The sequence below is a fragment of the Platichthys flesus genome, chromosome 10 (assembly GCF_949316205.1).
Source record: "Platichthys flesus chromosome 10, fPlaFle2.1, whole genome shotgun sequence".
Lineage (NCBI taxonomy): Eukaryota > Metazoa > Chordata > Actinopteri > Pleuronectiformes > Pleuronectidae > Platichthys > Platichthys flesus.
Genome location: NC_084954.1, coordinates 7024998 through 7052609, shown reverse-complemented (window position 1 = coordinate 7052609; position 27612 = coordinate 7024998). Strand labels below are relative to the sequence as shown.

Sequence of the window (27612 nt, the reverse complement as noted above, 5' to 3'; positions counted from 1 at the left end):
AACTCTACTGAATACTGAAGTACTTTATTGTAGTTTAATTTACATGACCACATGACTAACGGCGAACCTTAACCATGCTTTCACCACTACAGAAACCTGCTTGTTGTTTTCATCCATCTGGTGCTAATTGGTTCAATTTTGTGGCCGTCATATTGTCATATTGAATTACAGACAGATTTTCACAAATGAGAAAAAAATATTGTAGCTGGTTGAACTCAGTACAGACTCTGACCTTTTTGCATTCTTGCCATAATTACATAATCATCATAATCGAATAACTGTTTCTACTGTGTGTTTGAAAGCATTGACTTTTCTCTGGAGCATCTTGTTGTCATTTGTGAATATTTTGGCACATTTTGTTTTTGGTTGTTCGTAGAATCTCAGGTTTTATAAATTGCACATTTCTCAGTTATCACCAAAAGGCTGACACCTTGTTTTGCTATTTCTCATTTCAATGTGACCTTTATGTTAATCTGCCTGTCCTCTCAGACCACACGACTTCAGCCATGCGTGTTGTACGTCCGTTATCCCTCCATCAGTTCCCTTGTGTTTATATAAAGATGAAACCATGTCTTCCAAACGCCAATTTTTCACAAAGTTGAAGGACAAATCTTTATTTGAGCAAGGTGACAATGCAGTGCAAAAAATCTGGTGGAATGTGAATCACCTTCGTGAGCTTTAGAATTTGGACAGAACATTAAATCCTTCTATTTATCTGAAAATGCAACAATCATGAAAGTCTCAGATGCATGGATCTACTGGGGAGCAGAGTTCTGCGGCAGAGTGTGGGAACATGGCCAAAGGATAACAGCCAGGGGAAATGTTTTCTAAATGATAATTTTTATCACAGCAGCTTTGTTGCTGGGAATACAGAATATATCTGTCATAAATGCTATTTTTTGGCTCCAGCACCTCCTCACTCCTGCTCATCCCCTAATGCTGCCTGGATTGAGCACATAGTTTGTTTTGAGGTCAAATTCAGTGCACATGTATCACCTTAACTTTAGGTTAAGAATTCAGAATAATAGTACATGAGTACAATAAGTAACCAAATTAAATACTGTTAATAAGTAATGTAATATAAAGGCTTACTCTGTATACTACAAGACCAACGGCTCCAGAAGAGAGTAGAAACTGATATCAATATAAGAATGTTCATATTAGCTGATATCGATAATTAATGTGATATATGTCCCATTATTGTTTCTTTAAGTTTAAAGACCTTCATCGACTTTTAAACAGCCAGACAGTGCATAACCATTTTATCGATACATTTTGAAATAAGTCATATAGCCCACATGGATAAGATGGAGTTGTAAAGTTTTATAAAACTTTGCAGTTGATAGATAAAGATCACCTCTTCCATTCATGACTTGTTCTTAGCAGGTGTCGGGCAACTTGATGTTTAGCGTTATTTAGGATTTAAAGGTCAGACGGGATGTGGACTGGCACCGTGGCATCTCAGTCTCTCCAGGCAGCTGTGAGGCTGAGGCCGGCCTGGTGACAGCCGACTGCAGGAGCTCTCGTGGTCTACCGTTGAGACCTCCGCTGTCAGGCCCTGGGTGGGCTCCGCTCTGGTATTTCACATGAAGGGCACGTCTTAGCTCTCCTGCCGGCTCCCTGACAGCACTGTATCGATACACACTGAGTGCTAGTGGGATGCCAAACACACACAAAGCATGCACATTGATGAAAATCTATTTTTGCATCAGTGGGAGATGATATCAGAACAAATAAGGTGTTATTTAAATATTATGCTCTTTAGTTTGGATAAAATAATTCAGACTTTGAAGATGAACGGACGACAAAAGAATGACGCTGAACGCTTCCTGCTAATGAAGGAAAGGAAGAATGATACCACGGTTTAATATTGTTCTCGAAACCCCCCCCCCCCCCCCCCCCCCCCCGCTTCCTGCTACATGATTAATGGAAAGACCAGATGGACTCTCATTGACTGAGGGAGCAGATGAAACCTTTCCTGCCTGTTGGTGATCCATCCTGGCAGAATAGCAATCTGTGCCCCTTCAGCGTATGTGTTTGTTTTTGTGACAGATCTCGAGGGGCTGTTATCGTTCCTCTCTGAGCTCTGGTCACACTTTGGTTGCACTGTAACTCCCTCCGATCCGGCAGAGATGAACCTTCAGTTCAGGATGTGGCACTTGCAGGGAAACTTTGACTTTTTGGGGAAGTTTTGCTTGTTCCATCGCAAACCCTCACTCATATCTAAAGTATGAATTCTGCTGAGATTACAGAGACTGGTCCGGGTTGTGTTTACAATAGATTATTTGATGGAGTCTGACCAGGAGTAAACAGCTGACATTTCAAAATTGTGGAAAACTTTCCAAAACTGTAAATGATTTGACTTTAGGCTACAAAAACAAGATAAGAGATGAAGTAAGTTACCAGTACTTCCAAGGGTAACATGGTGTTTCTTGTTTTTGGCAGACGGCATTAAGCTCACTACTCTTCCAGTCCTTGAGCTAAGCTTTGCCAACTTGTCTTGGCTGCAAAGTTTCTGTCCCAAACTGTCTGGTGTTTTCATTAGGAGAAAAATAAATAGACTTAACTCTCTCTGTGTAAAGTTTCCTATAAGTAGTGTTTTGTCAGTGAGCAAGGTTTAAACTATACCTTACTCTTGTTTACCTCTGTTCTTCCTCTGCAAAAGTTCCTAAAGATGAAGTGTAAGTTTGGTAAAGAAGCCACTCAGGTGTCCCCAATGTGGAGAGTGGCTGAGAACCAATATAAACAACCGGTGAGTGAGCCTGGAGGCCTTATTGAATACTTGAAGAGAGTATCGATCTGGATTTCAGGTTTGTTCATGTTGACATCGGCAAACCTTTCCAATATTTCACTCTTTTATCCCCTTAATGCACTTGGTGCAGCCACTCACTGCTTACTTATAATTCCAAACCCTCTCACTACATTACACAAGTTCCCTAACCCAACATACATTCATCAGTGCACAGATAAAGTGTAGCACCCCCCACAGCCAAGACTTCATTTGGAGTAATCCTTAACTTCGCTAGAGAAATCCCGATTGTGCAGAATCTTTGTTTAATATATCACTGCATGAATATGTTCTCTACATACAAATGTATACACTTATGTGGTCAGGAAACCCCTTTATATCTTTGTACTTTCCCATGACTCCTTAGTAAAGCAATGAATTATTTCAGCTCCTCTCCTTCTCCTGCTTTGATCAAATGTTCCTGAGCTCTACTGGATTTAAACAGTGGAAATTAAATGAATGTGACCCTCATGCCTTGGATAACCTTTCACTATCCACTAGCCTTTTACTACACTACACATCATTTTGGGACCTATCCCTTAGTTAATCATCATCTTCCAGTTTAATATACTACACATGTGCCTTAAAAAGGCCTCTGATTGCACACATCTGTCACCACTGAGTCATCTTTGAGATCAGGTTATGTCATCTGTACATAAGCGGCTGCTATGAAGGGGGAGCAAATATATCCAGCAGAGGCAGAAAATAATTAGGCCCTAGGCACCTGTTATTATAGTTAGTGTTTTGTAATTTATTTAATTGCAATTGGTGTAAAGTAACCAATTCAAAATGATATTGTAATAACTCCTGGGTTTTGTAGTTGTCCCCTAAGAAGCACACTTAATTGAGCCTTCTGTTCTGTACCAGTGCTTTCCACTAGTGATGGCTGTCTGCCAAAGAGACGACTGCTCATCAAAGTCCAGGCCGCTCACTCTACGAGGCTCAGATAGTGAAAAGAGCAGTTTATTTAGTACAACTGGAGGAAACTGGGCTTTAGTCGTGTCCAGGCTCATTTAATCCATGACAGAATAGTGGCACCAAATGTACTGGCTTGCTTCTCCAGACAATCGTTGAAAAGTCCTGCGCTCAAATGCATCTTTTGTTCAATGTCGTGTGTGGCTCAGTTGATTTAGCTTCAATACCTTGATCACACTGTGCACCCTGCAAAGGAAAAACCTCCTCGATGCACTTAAACTGGATTGAAAGAAGCATTTTATGGGAACAATGTGTAATTCTGATCGATATAGTCCACGAAAGGAGACTACGATCGCTAAAGCAGAAAGCTGGATCAGAGCTGGGGTCTAATTTCTGGAGTAGGGTCTCGCTGAGGAGTCCTCACGGAGCCTGTTGGCAGTGAGGAAGACTTATATCTGCTCCTTACCGTCCCTCATGGGTCACATGCCACATCTACCAAGCATCCTGACATTATGCATACGTCGTAATCCGTAAGCAGTTTCTGCTGTTTCACGAATGTTGCTTGAAGAACGTTTTCATGGCAGCTGTAGCAGTGAATGTTCAATCTTTAATCAACCTGGAAGATGATTTCTCATGTTTTCTGAGTGCATGGTGTTTGTAAGTATGACTTAAAGGCTAGTTCTCAGGCGGATTAGAGCTGTAGCCTGCAGGAGTTTGACTTAATTCCTTTTTACTGAACGAAACTTCTATATACGCCACATGAAATATTGACATCTCCTTGCAATACAGAGAAAGTGTGTTTATACAGTACGTGATGAGAATTGTGAATGAGACCCTCGCTCAATCCCTGACACATACACACACAAACATCTACACACACATGCACGCAACTATTAGATGTTATTGTGCTTTTTTTTATATGACTTTTCTTCTTGACTGTTGCAAGTCCCTTGAAATGGCAGCAGTAACAAAAAAACAGCGAAAGCAAAGTTTTTGTTTTGGCCTTAATCCTGTAAAAAGTAAACTGCAAAATATATATCGTTCTCTGACTTTCCCTCTCACGACCATAACGGTGAAAACCTGTCTCCTTTCTTAAGGCTTGTTTCTATTTGAAGAGCGATATGTATTCTTGAGCGCTTGCAGAGGGCCGTGCGATATTAATCCGTGTCTCTCGCCTTCGATATTGCAAACACACAGGGCTTCACTAAACCTTGTGTAAAACAGAACAGATGGGCTCAGGAAATGTGATCTGGAAACAAGCCTGAGATGCAACGCTTTGATTCATCATTTGATTTCACTTTTTAAAGCTTAAGGTAGAATTAACTCGGGTGACTCACCGGTATTCAATCCAACTCCACCAGACGTTTTGGCAATTGCAATGAACAACTTAAAGTAGAGGGGGTAATGGATTAAATTAGGGCCACGGTCGATGAGTCGGTCGCATTTCCTCGATTGCAAACATCACGGACCACCCAGTCGATAGATGAGTACTCTTGTGTTTCTAATCTGACCGTGTATAATGGAGCGTTGGGATGTATTACACCCAGTTGGGATCGAGGCAAGCGGAAGCATGACATAATGAACGAGTTGTTTTTGAGGTACTTTCTAAAGAGATGTCTCTGGATTACGGTAAAACAGGGAGGGCCTGTTTCTGAATGCAAAATCCATCTCTCCACCCAAACCTGCACATTACTAACAAGTTCTGTCAAACTCCATGTGACCCGCCTTTGACACGGAGGGTTGTTTTCGGTTGGAGGATTTCTGGTCCGGGCTCATCAGTTTAGATCATGCTGAAGAAGTAAGTGTTGTGGAATGCACCTTGTTTGGACTGTTTTAAATACAGGCCTAAGCTGTTGCGTGACGATATCCAGATTGGGTTGTTATCAGGTCCACTTGTATTCACACGTATATACAACGCGCTTTGTGTGCGTTTTATCTTTTTCCGCACCAAGCTGAGTTAGTGCTGTGGAATTTAATTACCTGATGATAGTTTACATACATATATTTACCTTTCCTTTTTTTTTTATTGCTCACTTCTGCCCTGCAAAGTGGAATATAGAAGTTTAATCATGCCGTTCGATTAGCAATAAAGACATAATTAAATCATAAAAACTTGTAAGAAGAAAAGACAATAAGTTCAGAGTGTTCTTGGCCACATGGGAGCCTAGACAGGCAGTACGGTATTAACTCCATCCCATAGTTTCCCAGTAGGGGAGAAGCCTCAGGTCAGTGCCCCAGTGAAATTAAATATTTCCCCGTATCCAAGGGCTCCGGCTCCAGAGGAATGTCTACTATGTGCACTCGGGCCCAGCCTGAATAGTTCACCCGGCACCGGCTGATGGACGAGCCCAGCGGGTCATCATGTGGAATACAGGCGTCACAATAGAGCCTGTGTTTCCTCCTCGGTTGTGCACAGGAGCAGGAGGCAAGATGAGACGGAGAAACTTTACTCCGTGAACAGTGGGATTGTTTTTCTCCCTCCGCGTCTGGTGATGAAGTTTTTTCCTCTGCTTCTCTTCGTGGCAGATTGATTGCTCCTCTTTCATAGTGATTAAATGTTCTCTCTGCTTGGGTGTGAACTTGTTTATCACTTGCAATAAGACAAAATCTACCCTGTATTTTTGTATTTGGTTTATCTCTGTCTCACAATATGTTATATTTTTTAGAGGGGAGGGGTGTGTGTGTGTGTGTGTGTGTGTGTGTGTGTGTGTGTGTGTGTGTGTGGGGGGGGGGTTGTTATCATTCACAACTCCTGGGGAGGTCGAAGTCTTCAACTAGCAAACTTGCTCAACAGATTCTCTCCATCTTACCTCTGTGCCACAGCTGTTTAGATGGCTCCTCTCCCTCTTAACCTTCTCCTCCTCTTTTTTCATCTTCTCACAACCTACCGTTCTGATTATTACAGCTCCACAGGAAACATCCGTGGCTGCAGGTTTAATACCTTTTTATTAAATTCCTTCCCAAAGCCCCTACATACAGTATATTATGAGTGTGGACAGACATGGATGTAAAAATGTCACAGTGATCAGTCGCTTATATGTATTTTAGCTCAAACTGTAAATAGAGGATGTTATCGCCCTCATAACCGAAGTGTAGCTGAGATCCTCTCACCATGATACAGTTCAATAGCTGAGAACAAAGTTTATGATTCAATTTAAGTTTAGTTTAATAATTAAATGGGGAAAAAAACCTTTTTAATACATGCATTACCACAAATGTTATACGATACTATGCCTATTGTTGGAATTGACTTAAAGAATTACCACATATTTAAAATGATTGCTTACATTTGGTTATTTTCCCACAGTATAGACTCTGTAAAAGACATGTTTAAAACCAAAACATGAACTCTGATGAATATTTCACTGCAGAAACAGTTTTTAATTTAAAGATATCTAACTTGCTTTGGTTTGAACTCAACTTAAAAAAGCTCTGTTGTGTCAAATTAGAGTTTTTCGTTTTTGGATGTCTGACGCCCCCACGATTCGTCAAGCCTCCAGAAACCTTTTAATGTGTTGTCCTTGGTTGAGTGTTATAATTGGATGGATAACTGATGTGACCGGAGGCAAAAAGGCAGCTATGCTCTAAAAATCATTTTGGGGTTTTGAATTCTGACTTGAATGCGGTCGGATGAAGGAACTGACTTTCACTAGATCCTCAATGAGTCTAAACTAGTTTTCATTCTGAGGGTACAGCTTAAACACGAGATTATCACCGCTGCTTCATCCACAGGTTAATTCAAATATAAATGCACATGATAAGTTCGGTTTAATGGAAGATTAAGATTTCAACCATAATATCTAGTCTACTGGTCTTGTAGTCATTTTAATAACCATTAGCAGTAACCTCAGTGGTGCATGATTGTTGTTTTTAGTTCAAAAGTTCAAATACACTCACCGGTGGCTAACCCCAAAAACATGAACTTTTCTTTTTAATGTCTTGCTCAGTTCTTAAAGAATACTTTTTTTTTGTTTCTGTTAAGAGTTTGTCAAACATGTCATTTCAAATCTAAAAGCAGTTTGATCTTGATTAAAGTGAAAGTCAGATATTTACTGCTTCTCGCGGACTAAAATCTATTTCATGGATAAAATATATTTAGGCATCTGGGATTCATTTGAACTTTATGACAGTCCAACTAAAAGTTAATAAAGATAAATCAATAATTCAATATATACCACACAATAGTGCTTGTCTAACTCAGATTTATTACATTGTGTTATTATCTTGGAACAGAATTTATTGTTGTATTGTGCAGCTGTGCATTGCTCCATTGTAACTCGGCTGTTGTGTTCAGCTAATGGTGTCTGTAGCTATTATTCACCATGCTATATACACTCCCTTTTGACTTGTGGTGCCTTGCCTCTGCACCATCCTGCCTCGCGAGGCTGTGTACACAGCAGCCACTGTGTTCTCCAACCAGTGAATAGACTGTGGAGGCCTTTGTTCTTGTTGCCAGTCTAGCCAGTGCTGTGGCTCATCCAAGTGACAGCTTCTTTCTGGAGATAACTGTGTGTTCCTGCTCCAGCGGAGTGGGGGCAGCTTTAAAATAGACCTGTAATCATAGGCCCAGACGGAGAAAATGGTTAGACATGCTCTCACACGACAGCGCTAATAACAAGCTGCAGAACTCAACCTGTAAGGGAAACTGTTTGGATGTTTACCTTGCAAGATCGTTTGTAAAAAAGATAGGAGATTTAAATTCTGTTTTCCTCAGGAGATGGGGACATGAAATGTGCAGAATACATCTTCCTAAGAGCCTCAACTCCGCTGATAACGACTCCAGTGATTCCACAAAGTGCGAAACACATTCTTTGCCTGAGATGACAGTCTTGTGCGAACTCTTTTCCTCACATGAACTCTGCACTAAACTCACTGATGTGGCCTCATCTGTTCAGTTTGTGCAACCATGTCGGATCTATCCCTCGAGAGCATTCCTGCTTTACAATGGAGGGAGAGCGTCGGCCAAGCCAAACAGCCTACAGTACAACAGATCTGGTGGCCAAGCGCTTTGTCCGCTAACATTTCCTACTATCTTAACAATATCCAAATGGCTTCAAAAGCCTCACGTTAATGGTGAACAGGCGGCGACCCGGAGCCGCATGTGAACCATCCTCTCTCTCTCTCTCGCTCTCCCTGTATGAGAGTGACTTGGTTTCAGCCTCTGCTTCTCAGGTGTCTACTTGATGCCAGAGCAAAGGGGCCCAGTGACTGAAGAGGTCTCATTTGTCGAGAGATCATTAGCCCACATGGTTGAGATAGAGGCTGTAAAATGAAGTAGGCCAGATGGGTAAACACACTTTTATCTTTTAAGCTCGATCAGAACGTGTGATACAAATAAAAGATCTGCTAGGTTTTTAATTTGGTAAAACTTGAAACCAGTGATTCCAAGAGCAAAACTGTACTTCGCCACCAGCGCAGCGACACGTCATCTTCCATATCGGATGTGATCTATTGTTATTCCCTGGAAGGGGATTTTTCATATCTCCGCTCGGATGGCCCGAAAATGTTGATGCATATCATATTTATAGCTCGCGTAAGTAGATTTTTTGATAAGCGTCAGTGTTGACTATGAGGATCAAGTTGTATCATACAAGGGAAAGGAAGTTATTAATGTTTTGCCCGTGTGGGTGGTCCTGCTTCAGATTTTATTAGCTTTTCACAGTGTCTCTGGCAAGCTCAGATACTTATCCATACATTCCACAGTTGTTCCAGATGATCCGTGTTTTTACAGTGTTTAATTCAACATTTCCACAAATTCTTGTATGCAATCAGAATCGACACCCTGCACGCTTCTCACATGATCATTTGTGTCAGTACTGTTTTTGCCAGAAATCCCCCCCGGTGCTCACATTTCTCTCGTAACTTCCACAACTATTAGAAACTTCCCTCGGGGCAAAGCTGACCCTGAGAATGTTTTTTCATGTGTGGCGGCCCCAGTATGTGAATGGTACAGTTTGCGTTTTTCCTTCAGGGAGCAGAGCTCTCTCCCAGCCAAGCACAACAAGCGACTGATCCACTGGAGGAAGTGAGAGCATGTCACCATCGGAGCATGAGAAAGGAGCAGGACAGGAACCCCAGCGTGGCCTTCCTCTGACAGCCGGCCCTCGTGGAAACAATGGCCCTGGCAGCCTCTCAGTGGTCCTGGTCTTTGGTTGTTTCATACATGATGTAGTGATAACTCGTGTTTGATAATTCTCGGGTTTATTATGTGTTAGTATCGTGAAGTCAAACTGTTTGAGTTGTATCCTCAGTGAAGAAGTAATCATATTCTATCCATTTCAGTTAATAAACAAAAAGAGAAAATACGTCTTTGTTTCTTGATTTTGTAGAAGAGTTCAAACTTTGTTCGGTGAATCCCAACCTCAATATGACTTTTTTTTTTATATCAGAATTTGACCACTCATAATAAAACAATGCAAATTATCAAATTAGAATCCCGACTGCGTAAGAATACGTTTTTTTTTTTTTATCCAAGCATCATTCCTTTGGTAACGCTCAGAGTATAAAACTCAGAACCGCTATATCTAGACAAAATATTACGGGTTCTTCTTCTACACTCACTCTGTCACTCAGAGATTATATTTATTGGGAAAGCAGCGTGAGGTTTAATTTCAGGGCACATTTTTTCCTCACTTCTCATCTCTGATTGCTGTTTCAATAAGGCGAGCTCTCCTAACTTTCAGTAATTGATCAACATGCCGGGGAAGCTACTCAGACAAGGTGGGAGTTAACGGTTGAATATGAAATAGATTTCCGAGGCTCTGGAGGGCGTCTGGCACTTTGATTAAGAACTCAGTGATGATGTGTTGACAATTTAACTCTGTCCTTGAGCCGCCATGTCACTTCCACAGAGATATAGTCACATATATAGTAGAGAAATGTTAAAGTTTGGTGCCAGAATATTGTGTTTGATTGTGCAGTTTCTCCCCATGTGAGCAATGATGAGTTTCTCGTGTTTCATGCCATTTCTCCACTGTTCTAATCCTGGAGTCGCTGTGATTGTTTCAAAAGGCAGGCTCACCACGGAGCCTGTGATAAATATGCTAATGCAGCGATGTCTCTCTCAAAGCCTCTCTCAATTGCACTCATTTATTATCCTGAATTTATTTTTTCATCTGTTATGTTCTACAATATGCTCCAGGTGGAAAGTCAAAATTACAACCAATAAACCATGAGTACAGCTTATTGTAAAATCACTGTTTCTGTATTCATAAGATTAAGAGAGATTAAGATGCATTTATTAGTCCCAGACACATGCACAGACATGCACAGGCACCCTCATGCAGGTAGGGAAATTTAACCTGTGCTTTTGACCCATCTGGTGCAGGACACACAGAGCACTGAGCGACCATGTACGGCGCCCGGGGAGCAGATGTTGGGGGAGTAGGGTGCCTTGCTCAGGGGCACTAGACAGATTAGGGAGAATCCTCTTGGATTTTTGGACAGATCAAAAAGTCGAACCAGAGACGAACCAGAGACCTTTTCTGTGCATAGTCCAAGTTTCTGCCACTAGTCCACCACCCCTCCGTGCTGGGGTGTTTAACGTTTTCCCGAAAGAATCCTCAAATTTGTTACATAATTTCAGTTCGCAATCCCTTCAGATTTGGTAAAAAATTGCATTTTGAAGCGGGTATGAAGCCAAGAGAATATCACAAAAACTGTTTTTGTCTTGAACATGATAATTCAAAACTGGCCTTTGGGAGCCTCTTCAAAATCCAAAATGTATTGATTAGTGTAAGTGGTCAAAGTTGTTGGTGGCATTAATTCTAGTCTCAGTATGCAGCCTGGCATATTTGGCTTGGATGGGAGATCACATCATTATCACATAGCTGACATCGTGCTGGGCTGAAACAATTGGTATTAAAATTTTACAAAAATACAGAATATTCACTATTTGTGCAGCAAATAGTGAATATTCAAAGGAAAACTGCTACAGCAGTTTATTGAAACCAACGTAAATTAATTGTGTAAGATTTTCCAAAATTCTCGGCCCTGTACAGTTTGGTTGTAGGATGATTCTGGAAGGATAAGTTGGAGGTGAGGCTCACATCTAAGAGAGAGATGGTTACTTGATGAATTCCTACCCTCTCGTGTCTCAGCTACAAACCACTTTCTACCAAATCGTTTCAGACAATGTAGCTCTGTGCATTAGTCAATCATTATTCTTGCTGTGAATTCCTTGACCTCAGTTTCCAGACGTCTTTCCTTCAACACACCGGTTCATTACAGGCAGCTGTCATCGTCTTTCTTCTATTAGCCTACTGTGTGACCCGAGACAGCTCTGATCACTCACTTCACTTCTTTGTCATGGCTGTGGCTGTCGGCTTGAATAAAAATAAATCCTCAAAGAAGGGAATCAAAAAAGAATTATATCTGCCAGTCCGCCTTTACTGTATCTGTCTGCCTTTGTCTGTTCCACCCTGCAACCTCGGCGCAGCACCTCGAGCATTAACTGCAGCTGTCTAAATGGATACACAAAAGAAATCCAAACATTCCTCCTCTCAGGGGAGTTCACTTAATGAACGCCTCACCTGATGTAACACTCAGCCCCCTACCTATATTTTTCAAAATCCAATCACGGGTGTGGTGGAGCCTTCACAAAGCGACCCTGAACAAAAGGCCTTAATAAAACATGACAGCTGGCAGGATGGCCGTGTTTTTCGGAGAGATGAGAAGCAGAGGTAAGGGCAGCAGCAGTGAAAGTGACCCGGACACTTCCCTTTCTGTCTGAGATGACACAACGGCAAATATAGGAGAGAGAGAGTTGAGAGAGCGGAAGCAGAGGTTCCATGGCGGGGTTAAAAAAGCAACACGGGAGCACGTTGCCCCTGAGCAAGACAAAAGGGTTCAGCGTCCAGATGCACACACATCCAGCTGCGAGCCGCGATGATCTGTAAATACGTGGTCGGGGGTCATATCTATAAAGAAGAGTCGAGCATGGATATTCAGGGCCAGGACACAAGTGGTCAAGTTGAGGACAAAGTGATGAGTTCAGTGGACAGAAGGTGAAAAATCCGAGGAAAGTTATTGGCAGCTAACAAAGACTCTGGATAGTTATTCATGAATATTTGACTTTATGGGCCTATTTATTTTTAGTTTTGTGAACGTGACATCCAAGGAACACCTTGATGGTATTTCTTCATATTTGGTTCAAATGTTCACTTGGACTCTGAGATGAATTGATTACATTTGGGTGATCGATGGTCCAAGGTCAAGGTCACAGTGACCTCTAAACCCCTTTTTGACTTCTGAGATTTAAGAACAAGAAGTAAAAACCAATATAAAAAAAAAAAGACTTGTATGACATGTAAAAAAAACAGCAATTTCCATTCGATGGCTTCTCAAGAAACAAGGACATTTTTTTTACTTTCTTTGATTCCCCTAAAAGTTGTTTCCTAGATATAAACGTATATATTTTCTGATCTGTCTCCAAAACATCCCATTCATAGTAAGAATATTTACTTTTTTTCCTGAAACGCAGAAAATACTCACCTTTTTTTTTTTAACAACAATACCTAATCATTTTAATGGAAACACAATGTTTCACCCCAGTTTGTTGTTGTCATTAGTGAGCTGTTTAAAGACAGTTCCTCAATGCTTGAATGTGTAAATTGTTAGCCACTTAAGATTCAGTCAGCATGTGCAGCGGAGGAAATACATCACTTGTGTGGGGATTAATGAGTTGTGCTCAGCACTGTATAAAACCACTCTGCTATTTGTACTTAGACAGGAGCAATACAAGTGTTTGTGTTCTTCAAACCTGTTGAGTAGAAATATTTGCTTTACTTAGCTGAAATACAACAGATATTCATCACACGACATATATACGATTATAGCAGTTTGACAACAAAAGCCAAATCCATGTTTAAAGGTTTTGTCTTCATATGAGGAATGGTGTCAGGGTCTCTGTTGATATTGGCACCAAAACTGAATTGTCCATTGTTAATGGATCCCTTTGTTTCTGCCGCCCACAGAAAGAGGCTTATTCCTTTTTGCATGACTCGTAACATTCCTCATCTCCTGACTCAAACTAATACATTCATCCTAATCTAAACGTCTGCATGTTATCTGAAGAAGTTACACAAAGACCTTGTTCTCTGGAATTCAATGTAGATGTGTTTTCTTGCTGCAGCATTTTCACGAGGTGTGTTTTCTTGCTTTTGTTTCCACAGTGACGAATAAGAAACCTTCCAACTTATCCATCACCAAGGTGAAGCAGTTTCAAGGATCCTCTGCCTTCATAAAAAGGTCACAGTGGACGATTGACCAGCTACGGCAGGTCAACGGCATCGACCCCAACAAAGTACGTCCCTTTGACTCCCCCTCAGCCACTGGTATTTATTAAGTGAACACAGCCTCGAGGTTCCGTAGAGACTGAATAACTTTCCCCACCCTCTCACCGTTTTTCTCTCCTAGGACTGTCCTGAGTTTGACATGATGTTTGAAAATGCCTTCGACCAATGGGTCGCCGGCTCAGCGGGAGAGAAGTGCACCTTCATCCAGATCCTCCACCACACCTGCCAGCGCTACTGCTCGGCCCGGAAACCAGAGTTCATCAACTGTCAGTCCAAACTGCTGGGGGGTAAGACCGTTTAAACAGCCCCCCCCCCTCCCCGTCCCCTGACTGCTCTGGGTTGATATCCCTGTTGATAACACGGTGGCTCTGCAGTGACAGACTCGCTGCTGTCACACTGTGCTGTAAGCCAGCCCGAATCTGATTATGCACGATGACAACCAGCACCTGCTGCTGCGTATGAAAATGCATATTAAAATGCTTACTCGCTCGTACACAGCATCTGTTGAGCGCTCTGTCGAAGTGAGGTCGACGAGGACGTCCCAACAGAATGCATCAGCGGTGACTCAAAGCCCAGGTTGGCACAGATCGACTGGTTTTACAGCACAGAGAAAATACAACACTAAGCAATAATTGTCCTCTAATTTATGTGACTTTAATATTTCGCAGTGTGTGTCTGAAGTGTGAGACTCATTCGTTTTGTTTGGTTTCCACCCTTAAGATTAACACTGGAGTGCTGTCCCTTAATCATACTTTGACACTGATAATAAATCGGTGAGAGTGAGGAGAAACAGCCAGTCCAAAGCTAACCTCGATGAGTAAGTGGAGACATGCTGAGCAAACAAAACCGATTCCCAAACTGGTCGGACGAGTGAAATGTAAAACCACATAATTGGTGATATCCTGGCTGCAAAGGATTTGTTTACCTGGTAGGTGAAGAGTTGTCTTGTTTTTTGCTGCAGTGCAACCCAGTAAAACGGCAGCATGCTGCGTGGCTTGATCAGATATTGATCTGTTTACCCCCCCCCCCCCCCCCACCCCCCACGCCTCATCTGTGAGCACCAGTCAACCTGTTGTATTATTCATGGAATTATTTATGGAAACCCCATAACCGCCTGCAGATTGTCCATCTGCCCGACAGACAGGAATCAATTAGCAGAAAAAGAAAAGAAAATGTTTGCTTTACCAGATTAAAAAACTTTGGACTGTATCACAAAAAAATTACATTTTACTGTGAGAGAGGCGTAGAATTAATAATAATTGATATATAAAATGTGCGCTTTTGTTAAAGATGTCACTCTTTAGTCAAAATAAATATTTTTAGGAATTTCTTGGTGATGCCTACTCTTTGGAAAGTATTGGTTTATCATTCAAATCCTGAATGAGAAATATTTTATTTATCTTCGGGAAAATTGTGTTTTGTTTGTTATAATAGACTGGATATGTATACAGATCTATTGAATTATGATACAAAGACAAAAGAAACATACATAGCGATGTGAAAAATAAGATAAAAATGTAAAAATGTACGTTATACTACAATATATTTCGAAATAAATGTAAACCAAAGTATTTAAAATACATCTAATACAGTATTTACAACAGCTAAGATATAGGTCTAAAAAGTAATGAGGAAAAAAGTAACCTGTAATATAGAGTAAATCGGGAAAATATACTGTATGGTCCATAAAGTAGTAGAGTGTGTGTGGTACTATTATTACCATCAAATTTGCCTTAGCCTGTGTGGGATCCCACTATCTGACCATTCATGACAGAGATGTTGCGATTCCTTCTTATTCTGTTACGTTGCCTTGACCTCCCTCCTACTCCACGGACCCCGACCATGTGAGACTACGTACCCCTGGTGCACAATGTGGCCTGTTAGTGTGTAGGTGGGAAGGAGAGCATGAAACCCAGGGGTCTTCAGAGTGGGAGGGATTATTCAGTGTAAATGTTCCACATCATCCAAATGCCTCCAGTAGATCTGATAATTACACTTACACTGTTATTTTAACTTTATAGGTCATAGATGATTATCAGGCACATAGCCCAGCCATCAATGAATTGACACGTTTAAGGTCCATGAAACTGGGGCTGTAGCATCATCTATTGATCTAGCTATGGACACCATGCTGGATATCCTTCAGGGTGATGATCTGATAATAAACTACTGGCTCCCAGTGTGTGTGTGGAGGAAGCTGTGCGTGAGACGGATGAAAAAGTTGACAGTTCCCCCCCCGCACTTTCTGACGAGAGGAACAGAGAAGATTCCGGCCCGAAGCCATCTGTGTCTACTCCAGTTTAAGTCTCACACCAGTGCAAAACAAAACTCATGCCGCTGCTCAGGTGTGGGACCATAACTGTGGGAGACTCTACCTGCAGAGAAAACATCCCAGGATGGCAAAGATGAAAAGATAACAAAATACACGGTTAATTCAGGAGAGAGGAATTAAGACGTGCAAATCAGTGCAATAAAGACATTTGGTTTAACGCCCCTGGAAGAAAAACATGTGTTGTCATTCAAGTTTAGGAGCACATGATCAATGTAGCGGATGTGACTGCCAAGTGACAGATCAATCAGGATGGGACTCGGCTCGTACATGTCTGAACTGGGGATGTTACAACTTGACAATGTCCTCAGTGCCAGCAGCTCGGCTCTTCACACGCCTCATCTCGATCTGTTTTCCCAGGCTGACTCCACGAGATCCTGTCAATCTTCAGTTGAAAATGAAAGTAGACTGCAAGCAACGGCTACCATGTAGTCAATGTGATTCATCACTGATTGTTTACATGGACAGTTTGACACCAATATTCCGATATAAACCCGATTCAGCTGAAGCCACAGCTGGGTAAACAGTGTTTTCTGATTAACATAAACAAGATAAGGTCATACTTTGAATAAGTAATGATCAAATAACGATATTTGGAGTTTGTCGACCTGAGCGGTATGATGTAGACATATGTCTGATTCGCAGTATAACATCCTATAGTTTTCAAAGCATTTTACGACATTGACAAGGTCAACGGCTTGGGCACGCGTGACCTTGATGTAAACAAGTTGGAAAATAGAGAGGAGTTGCAGCTTTTGCAAAATTAGAAATTAGAGGATTTAATGACACAATGATGTCATAATCAGGGTTTGTGCTGTAATATGTAAACGGTAATATGAATAGAATATTGTATTAGCATTTCATGTGAAAACCTTCATTGAAATATCAAAATGTGAACATATATATTAGAACAATAAAGCATTTGATTTGGACAGGCAAAGCAATTTCCATAAAAACATGTTAGATTCAAGGTTGACATTGAATTGAGTAAGATAAGTGGATGCTTTCAAATCTGCAGCTTGAGCAAACCTGTCAATGCCATTCTTGGAGAGTGTTTGGTTTAAGACTTCTTCAGTGTGTTGTGAACAAAAGTGGAGTTTTTTGCCAACGTGAATCACTAGTTATAGTTCCTGAACATAAAATAACCATTAATACACGTTTCACTGCGCAGTAAACATTTTACCCAACAGATAAATTAAATAACAGTAACCAGTTTAACAGTTGCATGACAATTACAAAGAACTGAACCCTTTAACATGTGGTTTAATTTCCCAAAACAAATAACCCGTCTGGACTAATTTCAAAACCATATCCTGTTGTAAACAATCTGACCATGACTGTTCATATTTTCTCACCGCAGAAGACCGAGCTGTAGATTCAGTCATTTTCCGTTGCAAGGTCTATTTGAACAGAAAGAGGAAAGAATTTGTTTCCCGCCACGGGCATCTGCTAAGACAAGGTAAGACAATGGTTTGCAGCTTGGAAGAAATGATTCCTTACTAAAACATGATGAATTATTAAAATGAAACAAAAGAATATCTCCCTATATCAAGTGGTGACTTCCTCTGATGGGAGATATGAACAATGGGCCCCCGATTTCCATCTGCGATTAGCAGCAGCAATGTGTTAAGTAGTATTATGAGAAACATTTGAAAGTCTTACTATAAATAAATTGGGTCATTCTGCAAGGTTTGATTTCTAAAAGATTCCTGATATAATTTAAAATATGATAACATTTAAGCTCAGTAAAGACTCTGATGATGGATACCAGTGTATCATATGATGCACTGCTATCCATCTGTGAACAGAGTTTTCACTTCATTAATACCTAGTAGCTGCTGTTCTGTCAGTGCTGAGGTGCATTAAAGACAGAGTGTTCCATGTTTGTTCCGTCAGTGCCTGGCTGATGCCTTTTAACCAGCCTGACTAAACAAAAGGACTCGAGGAAGAAAGCCGAGCCTTCTGTCTAACAGAAAAGTGTCAGGGGATTGATCTCTTTGCTTTTTCCCCAGTTTGACGAGATTGAAGGTTTCATTCAGTTGCTACACGTCCAAAATAATAATGCAATAACAAGTGTACTAGAAGTGAATCAAATGTGGATCATGCCAGAGGGGCCATAAAGGTAATGGGGCCTCCACGGTAACGGCTTCATTACCGGTTATAATTGGATCATTTGTCTGAAGCTCAGCATTGATTCACACATTTTATATTAACAACCGAGTTTATATGCCGATGACAAATTTTCAACTAGTTGAGGTCCTACGCCTGCGGAGGTGGGAATGAAAAGTGCAGCATTGTGCTGCCTAGTAGACTCTGATTGAATGTATATGAGACATATACAGTAAGCTTTACTTACGGATATAATATACTTCATGGTGGAAGAAAGGTGTTATTGGAAATATAGAGAGAACTGCCCTCTTTGAAAGGTGTTTAGAGGGTGACCATTGAAAGAGTGAATTAACTGTAAGGGGAATAGCTGCACGAACAATGTGAAGGAAAGTGATCGGATAAGAGACTAGGGAGAAATACTAGGTGTGTATCAGGATTGCCAGAGGGAGGTGACCTCCCTGGAACCCCTGCTATAGTTTTATCATATGCTGATGGAGGTAATGTAATGTCAGGATTTGCATGAATTCAACTGCAGCCGGGGGGTTTTCTTGTAGAGGTAGCAGCATGACCCATGAGAACATTCAAATTGCCTGTTTTGTTTTTTTCTTATTTTATACATAATCCATCTGAAAATATGATACTTGAACTTGACTTTGTAGTATTTAAAGAAATAGGAAACAGCTTACGCATGATAACTTAAGTACTGTACAACAGTCAGATTGAAATGATGTTTTCTAATACTTTTAATGTCGTCATATAAGAAATCGTGTTAAATATCAGTCTAAAAAAGCATTAAAAGAACCTTGAGGCGTCCATGATAAATATATTTACTGTCATTCATCCACCCAAAGCATATTAAAAATATGTTCTTTTATCACAATAACACTCAAATTCCAACTAAGCCTGCGCTGGATCTTCATGCACTCATCACACAAAATAAATGTATACTTTTTTAAAAGTATTATTCAGTTTCAGTTCTTTTCTGGCTACTTGTCCTTTAGTGCAGTAATTGAGCCGGCCAGTAAAGACCTGCTCCAGAGCCCTGAACCCACGCCCTCGCTGCCGTTCACCTGTTTATTCAAAGTTCAGCGCAGCTCGACTCAGTTTGCAGAACCCTGGGGAATCAGTTGTCGTTGCTGTTGATGTGAACGCACTGTTATCAACAGCATCACAATTAAGTTGGTGCGTCCCTGCCGCTGTTGCTACAGAGCGCCGCTCGCCTGTTTATTCAAAGTTTGTTAATATTGAACCCATCACGTGTCACATTTGTACCAAATTCATCACTGCACTTCCTTTAACAATGCACGTGTCAAGTGTGAAGCCGTTGAGATGAACATCAGACAGATTTCTGGAATTAGTTATTTAATGGACCACACACAGTTGAGCTGAATGTAAATGAGTTTAAAAAGTGACCATTAACCTGGTTAGAATTATATTGTTGTGTGTGCACTCAACTGTATTAGTCAGATCATCAGCTTAACATGAGGATAATGTCATCATGCTGTATGTCCTCTCTGTGAACTGAAATTACATAAACCTGCAGTAAAACAAGTGATCTCATAAGAGCAGAAACCTGGGGAAGAGAACGTCCTGATTTAAGATAATAGCATTTACACTTACACTATAAAGTCAAAGGAGCCTGGATGTGATTGGGTGCGGTTGCGATCACTTAAAGAAATCCTTGACGGAGCGCTCAGTGTTTCCTGTGAGTGAATAACAGCAGCCTCAAAGCCCTCTGGTGATCTCTGGGTAATAGGGAGACGTTTTGATGGAACTTGTCGGAGTGCAGATAAGTATGTAAGCAAATGATTGTAAGACACACACACAGACACACACTCTCTCTCTTCAAACACCCACACGTTGCACCCAACAGCAGTATCCCTGCACTGGGGTGATATGAGCCTGTACGCTGCCAGAGTGAAAGTATGAAAGGCACTTCATCATCTTGTATCATCTGCATGAATCTGTTTTGTGTAGGTGTTTCTTCTTGAAATTAACAATCCTGTTTGCCTCGGGGGTGAATATGGATTGTGTTTATTTTCCCGACACGTTCCCGTTGATTTCCATCAGCAGTGTATTCTGTAATCTCGGTCCTACAGCCAAACTGGGAAAGGAGAGAAGTTGACGTTGAATGATTTTCCCTCTTCCTTGTTATGTTTCTTTGGCCCCGGCTCCTATTTTCTACAGTATTTTGTCGATGGAGAAACAACTTCCCCCTTTTTCTTGATTCTCCATTGTTGAAGAAACCCTGGTTTATTATGAGGACATCATGGGGTATGGCAACACAGTTCCCTGTGCATTTCTGAGAGAGGTGTGTCATGGATCAACAATGTATGTGGATGAAAGGGCTCCTCTTTTAGATTCACCAGTGCAGCAGAAGGGTCATACTGGGACAAACTGTGAGCTCCTGCCTCATTAAAGCTAAGACTGAATTAATACCAGCGAATCCCCAAAGTGAAACAAAAGACCTGCTGTTCTCCCCACTATTAACAGCGCTGATCTTTTACCATTTTAAGTTGAGACTCACTAAAGTCGATCACAGGTGGCACCGCGTAACATAAACCACTCCCACACACCTTTATGTTTCTGTTATTACATTCTCCACTGGGGGAGCCTACGCTGCTGCCCACCACTGATCTAAAGAGAGAAGGAAAGTGGTGCGCAGACATGTTCTGTGGGTGAAGGGTGTAGAGAGGCTGTGTGTGTGGGGGGGGGGGGGGGGGGGGGTATTGAGGGATAATGGGAGTACTACTCCCAGGGTTACTCTCCAGGAGGAGAGGATTAAGAGGAATCTGTCTGCAGGTTGAAAGGTCTCCTTTATAGTGAAGACCTAAAGCCACTGTGAGAAAATATTTCTTCTTCCCCCCCCCCCTCAGACAGAAGCGGAGCAGGAATGTGTTGTGTGTGATCTGGAATCCTCGTTTTCAAGGTATAGTGGTTACATAACTTTGCTCATGGTGTCATAGTTCAAAGCTAAGAAAGCACAGGCCGTGATGATCCCCATGAGACACATAGTGATTTGTAAATATGGGCTATACAGATAGAACTGGATTGATAGATTGATTAAATACTACATCCAGGTTGTAACGGTGTCCCTTTACCATTAACTATGGTGTTTGTTTTTCCAATGTTTCAATGTTTCACCATTGGTCCAGATGTGTCCTTGCACCTGTGGCTCATTTATTGTAATCTCTGGAAAAACTAGCTGATGTAAGAGTTTCCATTTCCTCTGGTGCGTGGGTATGAAGAGCAGTGTGTCCATCTGTGTGTGTCTGCGGCACATTTGTGTGTCTACACCAAATTGCTTTGACTTTATCTAGTTAACTTTCCTGTGAAAGAAAAGCAGCTGGCCTCGCCGTCTGCTTTTGGGGCTGTGTTATAACCCACTGCAGTGGAACTGTCCCAATTACCTGTCACACACTACCTGCATTGATGCTACGGGACAAAGACTCACTATATTGTAGTTTCCTGTGGGAAAAGATTGTCGGGTCTTAATACAGTCAGTACCTTCAAGCTGTTGCTCTGTCTAGTTCTTCTCCTCAAACTCATTTACTGTTTATCCGAGAATATCGTTTCCTCCGGCTTATCGCATCAACCGGTGTTTGTGAGTTTCTTTATTATTTTGAAAACTTTTCCACCTTTTTTTAAATGGTCTGTAGGAGAAGACAACATTGTTATGAATTTGGCGTTTCAGCTGCCTCTTGCTAACAATTCAGACCGGGCCAAAGCAATGAGACCTTACTCGGATGTTTTCCATGATTAGAGAGGCATGTGCACTGTACAAAATCAAGTAGAAGGCCTTATAACCCAGCTTGACTGGGCAGGGTATCCACACTCTTAATAACAACTGCCATTTGGTGTTTTTACAGCAGCGGATAAATCGCCATAACTCGGGAACAAATGTTTTAAGACATGCTGAAAGTAATTTAGTCTCACAATCAAGTTTTTTATTCACTTTTGTAAATTAAACTTATTAGTAGCTTGTCTCCAGCGACAGCCATTGTCAAATAAAGAAGTGTTGAATTTATTATGTGTTGCTCTCATTTTTAATCATTGAGATCTCTGTTGAAGTTTAAAATGACATTTCAAGACGTCTGTCTCCGGCAAACTAAATAGCAGATCCATTAGTAGTAGGTGACAACTTTAAAAACAATGCAGATATTTTCTCACACTGGCATCCTGTCCTCGGCTTCATTTATTTATCAATATATATTTATGTTAATGACAGATTATTCCCCACTAGAAGAATGCTGCTGTATCGCCAACAAAGAGAAAGCTGCAGGAAGATCGCTGCTCCGAGCTGAGTTGTTAGCGTAGTGCACAACAGCAGCCCCCCCGACACGCGGTGGATTAATGGCTTGTCAGAAGACACATCCGCGGGGCTGCCACAGCTCTCTGAAGATGTGCTCCGTCTTACAGCCACTGCTGATTCCTCTCCAGGGCTGCCTGTGAGGCAGAGCCCACACGTCCTCTCTGTGTTGCACTTCAGGTTGGAACAGAGAAGAACAATCACAGAGCTGGCTGAATGTCAACAGAAAGGACTTCCTCTCGTTTAAAGAGACTCTAAATCCGGCGTTGCATGTGTCACCGTTGCCTTCCTTTAAGTTTGAAAAGGTTAATTTCACTTGCTCTTTCCTTGAAGTAAATCGGCTTTGAAGAAAAGTCATTAGCCACCTTCTCTCATTGGTCCTGATGGAAAGCCATTTACTTTTTCATGTTTCAGTCCTCCTCCATTAACAGTAATACCCCGGGTCACTGATTGGACGACACCCGTCTAATGTCACACACTCATTTTTCACAGGCGCTCCCCTTTATTGACCAAAGGACTGACGATCCCCTTCCTTTTTGTCTTTTCTCTTTCACTTTCCTCATTCTCTTTGCCCATGTGTTCTTCTCCCTGCCCTCACCCCCCTGTTATCTGCAGGTAACAGTATACTCCACTCAGCCGCGGACACCGTGACGAGTGCTGTGCAGAAGGCCAGCCAGGCCCTGAATGAGCGAGGTGAGCGATTGGGCCGGACCGAGGAGAGGACCGCGGACATGATGAACAGTGCCGAACAGTTTTCTGTCACTGCACACAAGGTGAGTGCCTGTGTATGGAAAGATGCAATCCAATGCATCGCCTCAGGGTGTTTTAACACAAAGCTTTGAAATGTTGACTTCGAGTCCAGACTTATTCTATTTCTGACAAAAGAGGAGCATTTAATTTAATCCATTAAGACCTAAGGTAGATAGATAGATAGATGATAGATGGATACTTTATTAATCCTGTGGGAAATTCAGAAAGATTAAATTGCCCTCTTCAGTCTGAAGCAGATAAAGATAAGATAGCTTAAACATTTGGCTTGCGTTGCAAATCACTGATGTTTCCGTAAACTTCAAGAACTTCAAAAAAAGAAAGAAAGGAAGAGAGAGCTCCCCCCCCCTCCATCCCCCTAAAACATTGTTTTTTCCGAGTCGATCAGCGGGCGACATCGTCTAAACATCTGAATCGTCTTCATTGTTGTTTTCTTCCATGAAACGCTGGTTTGCTCTGCTCCTGTCGCTAAGATCGTCGGCCATCGTCTGAAACAAACTCCCATCATACATTGCACCTTTCCCTTGAGTATTTCAGCGAATCACAACGTGTTTCATCAGTCTGGAAAACAATGACATTGTGGATAAGACGCAGACGTCTCATGCGGCTTAGAAGCACAGAGACTTCGCAGCCGGTCTAAAATATATAAACACACACATCTGGTCTTTATGGGTTAAACAAAATGTTGCTTCTTTGAAACGCCGACCTTTCAGCAGTGTAGCTCTCTGCTGAGGGAAGAGACGTTTTATCCTCTCCTCTCGTTTACACTCTTTTCTCGTCTCGCCTCATGCTCCATCTGTCCCGGATCTCATGTTTGTCAGGAAAACCACCAGCAAGCTGTTTAATGAGGTTATAAGGATAATATGATTATTTTACTTCAAAACATCTTTTGCTTTGTAATGGGAGCACCTGATAATGACCAGCAGCCTCTCTAATAGTATACCAGTATAACACCCACCACTGGTTTTGCTGCCTGACATGAGCCCACTGAAGTGGTGTCACTGACTTCAATAGTAAAGCCATTCACTTCCCACTGGAATGACTGTTTTGAATGATGCATAACGCCGCACCAGTAATGGAGGGATAATTGAAAGACGTTTGAGGAGCCTTGCACGGCTCTTACTGTTCACAGATGAGCTTCCCCACTGTGATGAATTACAAAAGCTGTGATAAGCAGAGAAACATGTCTCGGCTGCGGAGGTTTCTGGAGAAGACGACAGCAGGACCCCCACGGAGAATCACTCGATTGTCTGCGTTTCTCATTTCACTCGCTGCCATTAGCTTTTTTTTATCATTTCTTTTATATCTTATCATTTATCCTGCATATTAATATCAAACTCATACTGCTGCATGTCTGACGCCTTCTGTTTAAGGCAATAGAAATGAGGAAATAGGTCAATCCTGTGGGAATCAACAAACTAACTCACTGCACTTCCTCATGATTCTGTTTGAGAACGACTTTGGCTTGACAGGATGTTTTATGAAGGATTTGAGTTTCTCTGCAACTCGCGTCATCTGCATGTGTTTAAAGTGGACCTCTGCACATACCGTAACTTTAAATCAATGCCAAGTGCATCTGAGGGGCTGTGACAGGGGGTCACCTTTCTTCTTCTATCTTTGTTCACTCCTGTAATTCCCTCGCTTTGCCTCGCTGCATGACAGCAGGCGATTTAGCTGCTCAGGTTTAATCAACATTTCTGCACGCTGCTCTGCTGCCCCCACTTGTTCAGTATGTAGAATTCAATTCTCCTCATTCTACTACAGCATACCCCATACGGTGTGTGTGTGTCTGTGTGTGTATGTGTGTGGCCCTCTTATTACTCATATTGTGAGGACCTAAAGCTGTTTACACACTCACGTTACGGGAGCTTGTCGTCCTAATGGAGAAAAAAAGCCCCCATAATGTTGAGTTAGGGTTAAGCAAGTAGTAACTATGGATAAGGTCATTGTAAGTCTATGTAATGTCCTCTGAAGTCATGGAGACACAGTCCTGAATGTGATCCATCCTTAATATTTTTTGTAGCTCTGTATGAGTTTGGTGTCCCCGGTCGTCTCTCTAAAGACCCTTCAGCCAGGACCCATTAGAACCCTTGTTAATGAGATAAATGAACCTGCCTCATCATTGCCTGAGTACAAAAACACCAGGACCCCTGCCTGCCTTCCAGCACCTGTGTATTAAACCTCTGCTAACAGCTTTGAATTATTCTGTGGATGAGCTCTTAAGTCATCTAAACTGAATTGGAAACACATTTCATTATTCGTTCATATTCTTCTTGTATCCGCTCATTATTTCAAGCTTTTTACTCCACTTGAAAACGTTCTTCTTGTTTTAATCACGGTATTATTCCCCCCCCCCCCCCCTCAATCTTTCTACAGCTTGCCATGAAGCACAAGTGTTAGACCACTGCCAAATCCAACTTGGCTGGGTGGGGTTTCACCTATCGCCAGTTGCTGTACAGAAGAAGGATTCCAGATTTTATTCTTTTTAAAAATCTTTAATATTATTAGTATTTGTTAACAATGTTAACATTTGAATGTTTTGGGGGGTTATTGTGATCTGGTGTGTCCTCTGGGGACCATGCATCGATCGGAGGGCGGGACGAGACGTGTACAATGCTCCTTCAGACTGTCAACAGAACGCTTAATGCTTTGGTTCAAACTTTATTTGATAACTACAGTCGTCCACCCCCCCCCTCCCTCCCCCCACCACCTGTTTTCATGTGCTCACACACTGATTTGTGTTCAAGTGTTGCCGAGTCATTATTGCTTCACGACAAACAATAGCTTTGTCTTTATTATCCAATATTAACAGTTATTTATGAGCCCTGCCGTGTTTGAGCAGTAGCTTTGTGATTCAGGAGTGTGTGCTGCCATTACCACACAAATATATATAACAAAAGCTATCAGACAAATATTTAATTCAAAACAGCAACACGTTCGTCCATGTCACCAAATCCAAAAGTGTTTGATTTCCACTCTTCTGGTCTGTTTATTCTGTCAATGATTTCAAATTCTATTATAACAGTATTTCGTCAAAATGTTTTCAAGCTTTTCACAAACTGCACACGACACTGAATGAGGTGATGACGAACAGGATTGAAATGTGTGGGTCTCTGTTAGATTTGTCTGCCGTACAAAAAACAACCAAAACAACATGGAATACCGATCTCCAACATTTTTAGCAGTGTACTTGAAGAACTCATTTTCTGATTAAGCTTTTTACATTATGATAATTTAAGTTAAGTGAGGGGATTTCAGTAAACAAGCTTCTGCGTTGTAAAAAGCTAAAACATGTGATTCTTCTCGTACTATTATCTCAGTGTCCGTAGAGCTAATACGACCCATAAACATGGGGCGTTTTGAAATTACTCCTGGCTGTGTTTCCACTTTAAACATCTGTTAGTCATCTCTTGTGCTTTTTGTATAATTTGGATTGAATAATATTCATAATAATGATGTTTGTACTGATAGATAGAGGACTGAATATCCCAAATAGCAGCAGCAGCAGTGGTTAATAGTTTATTTTTCTGTGCCGGCGTCCCACTGCCTTTACCTTCGCTTCCTCACTGGCAAGATATCACCCTCAACAATGTATTTGATTCTTTTTTTTATATAATTTGAATTTTATAATTCATGATGTTACTATACACAAACAACCTTTATCTTGCAGAGCACTGTTGAGTTCATAATGAAACGTTCCAGTTGCCTAACTCTTTGTGTGCTTTTATTCCTCTCTCTAACACTTTGGATGTTTATTGTTTTAATAAAAAAAGACATAAAAATGAATTTAATATCCAGGGTCCTTTTTTTTATTAAAACCATCTTTAGCACTTCCATCATACAATGGAATCAGAAGTATGTTTTGTTGGGTAATGTGTGATTGTCACATTGTGTCACATTTTTTTTGGTCTCTGTCATCAACCAAAGGTTAACGATTAGAACACTGTATACTTTGTTCATCATACTACAGAGGAAAGAGATGCAAAGCAACAGGACGAAGTTGAGGGTCAAATATTTGCATTTAAAATTACTACTTTTAAGCAATTGATTAGCTGTTTACTTCCTAACTTTACATCATTGAAATCACTTGTGCCTTGTT

General features: G+C 41.3%; 1 protein-coding gene across 4 annotated transcripts in view; it reads left to right on the top strand.

Moving 5' to 3' along the window:
- stxbp6 (syntaxin binding protein 6 (amisyn)) overlaps positions 1-27299 on the top strand; it is a 56807-nt gene extending 29508 nt beyond the window's left edge. For 3 of the 4 annotated variants that reach the window (XM_062397100.1, XM_062397102.1, XM_062397101.1), the window contains 4 exons: positions 13876-14006; positions 14120-14285; positions 23361-23518; positions 25890-27299. In XM_062397100.1, coding sequence (XP_062253084.1) covers positions 13876-14006; positions 14120-14285; positions 23361-23518; positions 25890-25913 — 479 coding nt within the window. In that variant the 3' untranslated portion in view covers positions 25914-27299. Of the gene's footprint in view, positions 1-13875; positions 14007-14119; positions 14286-17687; positions 17787-23360; positions 23519-25889 lie in introns of all 4 variants that reach the window. The other variant, XM_062397103.1, reaches the window with a different exon arrangement.
- Positions 27300-27612: the final 313 nt, after the last annotated feature.